The sequence below is a fragment of the Melanaphis sacchari genome, unplaced genomic scaffold (genome assembly GCF_002803265.2).
Source record: "Melanaphis sacchari strain LSU unplaced genomic scaffold, SCAv2.0 Contig1278_pilon_pilon, whole genome shotgun sequence".
Taxonomy (NCBI): domain Eukaryota; kingdom Metazoa; phylum Arthropoda; class Insecta; order Hemiptera; family Aphididae; genus Melanaphis; species Melanaphis sacchari.
The window spans coordinates 1-7,614 of NW_020270513.1; the positions used below are offsets into that span (position 1 = coordinate 1).

At 27.6% G+C, this 7,614-nt stretch overlaps 1 protein-coding gene across 1 annotated transcript; it reads right to left on the reverse strand.

The window, feature by feature from the left end:
* Positions 1-2,189: 2,189 nt before the first annotated feature.
* LOC112591019 (zinc finger MYM-type protein 1-like) lies at positions 2,190-7,476 on the reverse strand (the record flags this gene model as incomplete). The annotated part of the gene is made up of 9 exons (XM_025334638.1): positions 2,190-2,228; positions 2,590-2,681; positions 2,754-3,112; positions 3,256-3,399; positions 5,127-5,440; positions 5,570-5,856; positions 5,938-6,546; positions 6,775-7,044; positions 7,099-7,476. Coding segments are annotated over 9 exons (2,492 nt in total), but the record flags the coding sequence as incomplete, so codon positions are not given.
* Between the last annotated feature and the right edge of the window lie 138 nt (positions 7,477-7,614).

Genomic DNA, 7,614 nt, shown 5'->3' on the forward strand with positions numbered 1-7,614 from the left:
TGGTACTTGTTCAGTTGCATTGTATAGCTGTTGCAGTGTTGTGTAAAAATCAAAATTCACAAATGTAGAATACTGAATGTGATACTGATAAAATAACAGCCCATCCAAATCACAAAACCGTTTATATCGTAATATCGATAAACGAATTGATTTTATTTTAGACTAGTGTTGTTATTTATTTATTCGAATGACGGTGTCAATCACAACGATAATCAATAACAACAATATACCATAATATAACTATATATAGGATTTATTGTTAGATAGGCATACTATATTATTATTTATTATTGTTATTTGATATAATAATTTAATAACATAAAACCTTTATTAAAAATTAAAAATATACAGGGTGTTCCATTACAGTACAGAGTGAGTGGAAAATTCATAAAATTTTAGCTTAAAATTCAAGCAAATATTATTTTTATGTATACAAATTCGATAAATATTAAAAACAAATAAATTAACTTAACATTTCTTAAATGAAAATAATTCGTTAATTTCCGTTTAAAAATATTTGTAAGTTCAATAGTTAAGTTGATAAATCAAAGTAATAGTTAGTTAAAAGTTAAAACAAAATTAACTTTAACAACTGAACTACAACTTCGTTAATATTCTTTATCTAGACTATGGACTATTCATTATTTACTTCACAAAGGTATGAATTATCTGTTGGAGTCCAATTATCCCTCTTGACTCTAACAGCCCATAACGCATGACGCTCTTTATTTCTAGGGAAAATATTCATTTTAAATCCATTTTCACTCCGGTTATGACAACCATAAGCACAACAACCCGGCATGATGACGCGATTCAATGATAATAACGTATACTTTAAGAAAATTAATGTACTCGATAGTCGATTTGAAAATTATTTGAACATTTTGGACGAAAAATGGTGCCCATGATCAGTGATAACAATCAACCAATAGAAAACGTTCAGCTGGTTGACCACTCTCTTATTATCTAGGCTCTCTACATACAGGTATGTATTTACAAATAAATAAATGTAATAATTTGTAACCTTTTTTTATTAATTTTAAATATAAATAATTATCAAGTAGGTAACATATAACTTGAACACAATATACATAAACATTAACAGTCAATTAAAATATTTAAAAAAAAACATCACTCACTTTAAAAAATTCATTTTTTTTGCCTTTTTGTTAGCAAAATTGTCAATTATATTTTCCATGTTAATATAATTTGTTTGTTGTCTTTCAATATTTAGCAGAGCTATACTTGAAAGTCTCTCTTGACCGATGGAGTTCCGTAAGTAATTTTTGATAAGTGTAAGGCTTTGAAAAGGATCTCACAGCTGAAGCAGATGTCACTGGTATAGTCAAAAAAATTATAATACCGATAAATACATCAAGAAATATTGATGTCAGCTCTTCCTTAACAATAGTATCAGCTAAATCGTGAATTGTCATATTTCTTAAATAGTTGGTTTGAAATTTGGAAGATAAATAGCCTTTAATTATAATAAGTTGACGAGTGAAGTCAAAACTGATATCTTCTTTATATTTGTTAATAAAATTATATGATGACTTAACAATCAATTCGTCAGTCATTGATGTTAATATTTCAGGCATTAATATAATAAAATCATTACACACAGTTTTCATTCCTTTAAATCTAACTCTTAATTGTAATAGTGTCTACAACTGGGTAAAATATAGTAACTCTAAAATTATCATCAGTTGTAGTAAGCCGGCGATCACTGTCTACTTCATCAAAATACTCTTTTTTGCATATCTTTGACGAGTTTCACCTTACTTGAACGGTATATTCCACTTCATACATAATTCCCTTGAATCTTCTACTATTTGGTCATATTAATCCCGCAACTTTTCTATAATTAAAATAGCACTTTCTAATTGTGTTGATGCTTTTTGTAAGCTTAAATGAACTGATTGCATACTCTTTGATACCACTTGTAAGGATTTTAAAATAGGTTCCCATGTACATAGAATAATTATAAATTCAGCATTTTCTATTATTTTTTTTTAAAGTTGTAGCCATATTTATTTTATCTTTTTTGGAACTTAAAAACTGGATATCAGAAAAAGCTTTCAAATCATCAACAAACCTGTTTTAATGAAAATAAAGCATTATGTCTTGCTTTCCATCGAGTAGGACACACTTTTTTTAAAGTTATTTTATTTATTATTATCCCGTACTCTTCACCAAAGGCTAGCTGAGCCCATCTTGGCGAACTTGAGCTAAAAAAATTGTAGATGTCTTGCACAGTATCAAAAAATGATTGTATTTTTCTAGTACTTTTAGCAGCATCACATAAAACCAAATTTATATTATGGGAACAAATGTAGCGTTAGGTACAATATCACAAATTTGTTTTTGAACACCTGTTATTGAACCACTCATCAATACTGCTCCGTCATATCCTTGACCGCGATATTTCATAATATTTATATCCAATCTCATTAATGTATTTTTAAAAGTTCTACATAATTTATTTGCTGCACTATGATGGGATAGTAAATAAAAACCAAGAAACGACTCCTTAATTTGTATTTGTTTCTTTTCAAAATCTAATATAGTATAACGAATTACAAAACTAACTTGGTCTTGTTTGGTTATGTCTTGAGTTGAGTCTAATATAACAGAAAAGAAACTACTAGATCTTATTTTATTACAAATTAAATGACATAACTCTGTAGACAAAATGTCTAACAACTCATTCTGAATAGACCAACTTAAATACTTAATTTTTTGATTTTCATCACTTAAAATATCATATAAAATAGGATCAAACTCTGCGAGTAATCGAACTGTTCTTAAAAAGTTTCCTTCGGTGGCACACTTAATTTTTAGGCCTCCTTCATTCCCTCTTAAAGCACAATTTCCTGATGTTATAGAAAGTATAATTTTTATCAACCTTTTCAATACATTCCTCCATTTCACTGCTTCATCAGTATATTGTTTTTCTAAACTATCGTCAATGGTTTCATTTTTAACCCAAATGTAACGAATTTTGGCATCATCCAAATGTTGAATAGATGATTCATGTCTTTGAATACTTTGTGACAAGTGATTCCAATCATTAATACCATAAATCCAATCCCACTTAAATTTGCCATAAGATCTATCAGCAAACAGCCAACATGATTCGCATTACACACAGTCTAAGTTATAAGAATAACATAGCCAGGTTCTTGGAATTTTTGTACCAGATTTAGTTGTTAGAAAATAATAAATAGATGAAAAACGTTTACCATTATTATTTACGGGAAAAAGTTAATATCTGGCTTACAGGGTCCATATAAAATCAAACTTCTTATTAAATTTGCATCAGTAATAATCCATGGAAATTTGGCTTTGTCTGTTGGGGAATCATCTTGGAGATTCAGCATACTATTCAAATCTATAAGTCTTAAAATATTTATTATAATATAGCATAACATAAAAATAATAAATTTGTAATAATAGGAAAAATCAAAATCATATTATTAAAATATATACATAATAATAATTAATAGTATAGAATAAAATAGAAATTTTTAAATCAAAAATATTAGGTATTAAAAAATATTTAACAACATTGAAATATTATTAACATATATTTGAGCTAATGTATACCTGTAGAAGTGCTAATATCAGAAGAGTTATTATTTTCAGTGTATGTATTTTTTGTGTCTTGTCCATCTTTTTTTGAGTTTAAAATACTTTTAAATTAATTTTCTGATATTTATCCAACACTTTCAAGTCCCACATCATATTCCACAACTATTAAACCAAAATTAATTTTAGGTACATAATAGTATATCGAGTAGTATAAATACATTTGAAGTTTTTGAGTTTTTTTCCATATAATTTCAATTTTAACCCTTTTATTTAAATTGAGTAGGTCATTTTATTAGTCTTAAAGAATCAAATATGCCAAAAATCATATTAACCTAATTTAAATCACCTAATTTTCAATAAAAATAACGAAAAATATATTATAACTTTATAATATAGTTCTATAGTTCACTCATTTACTTCAATTTGGAATCCCTGATTATTATATATTTATAAGCCGACTAAAACTTAATTTACTGTGATATGAGAATGAGAGTATGAGCCCTATTCGGCAGAGACGGCCAAACTGTCGATCGCGGATAATTTTAAAGTCATGTTAGAATTTATTTTTAGGGCCACGCGCACGAAAATTAATCGACGGTGTAGTGAACAAATTGTTGATAAATTCTATCTGTATAATTTTTATATATTATATAAACTGTAAATGGAAATTGATCCTCAAAGGTTAAATATATTAGTAGATCGTGACCAAAAAAAGTTTGGTCACCCATGCTATACGGGATCACACGGTTTAAAAGTACAAAAACCAATTAAAAATCTACATTTATGAGCTAAAATTGTTTATGTACATTTTTGAAGTAAACAAAGAAAGTATCCCATAATTTTAAGAATTTTTTTTGAAAAACTAGTAGTAGAGTTTAAAATTTTAATTGTGTGAGATTTCAAAAAGAGTCTCACGGACCATGATATAGGTATGAATATTACAGTCAAGTTGTTAATAAATACCTAGATTCAATCATCTCTAATTTAACATCTTGCTAGTCAACAATATTTATTCATGAAATAATTTTGTACTTACCATTGTTATGTTGACTGCTTTCAAAAAAATTATTTATCTTCTGATTGGTTTTTAAAATATTACACTGTAATTGGTGTTTTTTTTTCTTTTAGCTCCTCATCAGATGATATAGGAGAGAAAGATAAATTAGAAATACTTTGTGTCAGAACAAGAAGACCTTTAGATGTACCTAAAGGAAAAATACTATTACTTATTATAGAAGTCCTAATTGCAGTACCGGATCTACAAATTATACAACCCGGGGCACAACATAATATTAGCGCCCCTAAAAGTCACCAATAAAAAAATACATGAGTCCTAAAGTGTGTCAAAATACAGATTATTATTATAGGCGATTTATATTTTAAATATTCATACAATTAATCAAGATATTTTACATTTATTTAATATTTATACATTATGGAAATGTTTATTTTCAATAAAAAAACAAATAATTTAGAACTTAAACCTATATTTAATAAATACCTATTTAATAATTATTTTTCTTGATTTTTTTGACGCGAATTCTTTAATGATATCTTCATAATCTATGGATTTAGCAACTTGGTGCTCAATGGATATAATTGACAGGTCATTTAATCTTGTTTGCTTTGTAGTTGATCTTAGATATGATTTAATTAGTTTCAGTTTACTAAAACTACGTTCACAAGATGCCGATGTAACGGGTAATGTCAAAAATATTTGATAAGCTGTGAATATGTTAGGATAAGCTTCTTGAAGACTATTTTTAAGAATAAAATTTAAAATTTCATGTGAACGAGCATCTATTAATTTATTATCCAATTGAATTGCATGTTGAGTAAAACTATCCAACTCTAAAATTAATTCATTTTTGTCAATATCTTTTTCATATTTGATACAAAAGTCCATAGCATGTTTTTTTAATTGAATTGTTGGCATACTAAATAAAAACTTTCCATCTAAAAAAGAAAAATCTTTTGCAGCTTCATCAATTGAGTCAAATCTTTCTTTTAAGCCGTTCAAGATTCTATCACAGACTTTTTTCATTAAAATTTTAAATTTATTTTCTTCGGATAATGTTGATGATTCGTCCTCCGCTAATTCACCAGGCATTTTTTTCTTTTTTCTAACTCGAATCGATGGAAATACCGGTTCTATTGATAACTCGGTTGATTTTTGTTTTGATTCATCAAGTGCTTCTTCAATACCTTCTTCCCTAAATTTCTCAATAAAATATATCAGACCTTTTAAGTGTTGAGTGGCTATATCTATTGTAATGTTCTGTTTTTGTAAAATTACATTAACTCTATCAATTGCCGTTAATATTTTATTCCATATTATTAACATACATATAAAATTAAAATTTGCTATCCCTTTCAACAAACCATTTAATTCAACACTTGCTTCTTCACATAAATTACTATTTTTGAGTAACTTACAAACATGAATAACTTGGCCTAACTGCAAACATAATGATTTAACAGCGCGTTGTTTTGCAGACCATCTGGTCGTACTATAACCTTTCAATGAAAATTTAGGATGTTCTTTAAGAATATCCCATCTCTGAGTAGAACTAGAGAAAAAATTGAACAATTTTTGAACTATACCAAAGAAATTTTCTAATTCTGGTGAACATTTAGCGGCATATAAGCCTACTAAGTTTAGACTGTGGGCCGTACAAGGAATAAACCTAGCCAAAGAGTTTATAGAACTGATCCTAGCTTGAACACCTTTCCATTTCCCGGCCATATTAGCTCCATTGTCATATGATTGACCGCGACAGTAGGATAAATCAATACTATGATTAGACAAGCTTCTCAAAATATCTTCTTTTATTGCCTCACCAGTTTTTTTAAAAACTTGTAAAAAACCTAGAAAACTTTCCACGATTTCACATCCATTTTCATTTACAACCACATAACGAATAACTTGAGACATTTGCTCTTCGTGTGAGATATCTGGCGTGCAGTCGAATAATAATGAATAATATGTAGCGCTTTTAATTTGTGATAAAATTGTATTCCTAACTTTATTTGCAATAATTTCTAAAAATTCATTTTGAATTTCATGTGAAAAATATGTAACACTTCCTTTTTTAAGACGTTCAAGATGAATTCTTAGAGGCTCGTTATAATGAGATACTAAATTTACTAGATTTAAAAATTTCCCACTTTGATTAGATTTACCTATATTAGAAACAAGTTCGTCAGTTCCACGAAAAGCACTGTTCTCCATTGCTAGATGCATAATTATGTCAATTATTGCTTTTAATACTAATCTCCAATGATTTTCTTCTAACTTTATTTCATTTTGTAACTCAATATCAATTCCTTTACCTTCACAAATTGACATTTCCAGCATTTTCCACGAACAAAAATACTTTTTATGAATATTAGAATTTTCATGTTCTGGTATTCTTTCTGAAAATTTTTTCCAATTAATAAACCCATCTAATGCTAATTTTGACATATTTTTTTCATTTGAATTTAAAAACAATTTGCATGGTACACAAAATAATGCATTTTTTGATTTGGAGTAGCTAAGCCAAGTTCGACGACATTGATTTCCATTAACAAGATTTTTGAAAAACCAAGAAACATTAACAGATCGCCCTTCTCTTTCAGATCTAGTAAGATCCAATTTTTCAATATAGTTCATTCTCATTCTAACAATATGAGTTCTTTGAGAATCTATTATTTTTTCAGGCCATGTACCACAATCTTTAAAATCCAAAGTTTCATTTTCACTTAATTTTAATGACATCAATTCGGACACATTTAGACTCTTAGCTTTGTTATGATCAGAATTAATTTCCTCGACAATTACCTCAGAACTACATTTCACAGTATTCTCATCTTTTTCTACATCTGTCCCATTTTCTTCGTTTTCTATAAAATATTAGATATTTATTGTACTGTATTATTTCAATAAAATATAGTTATATATTATACAAATTAATTCACAAAGTTTTCCGAAAACTATTATTTTAGAATTTAATACCTAACCGGGAATTTGAAACAGGTATA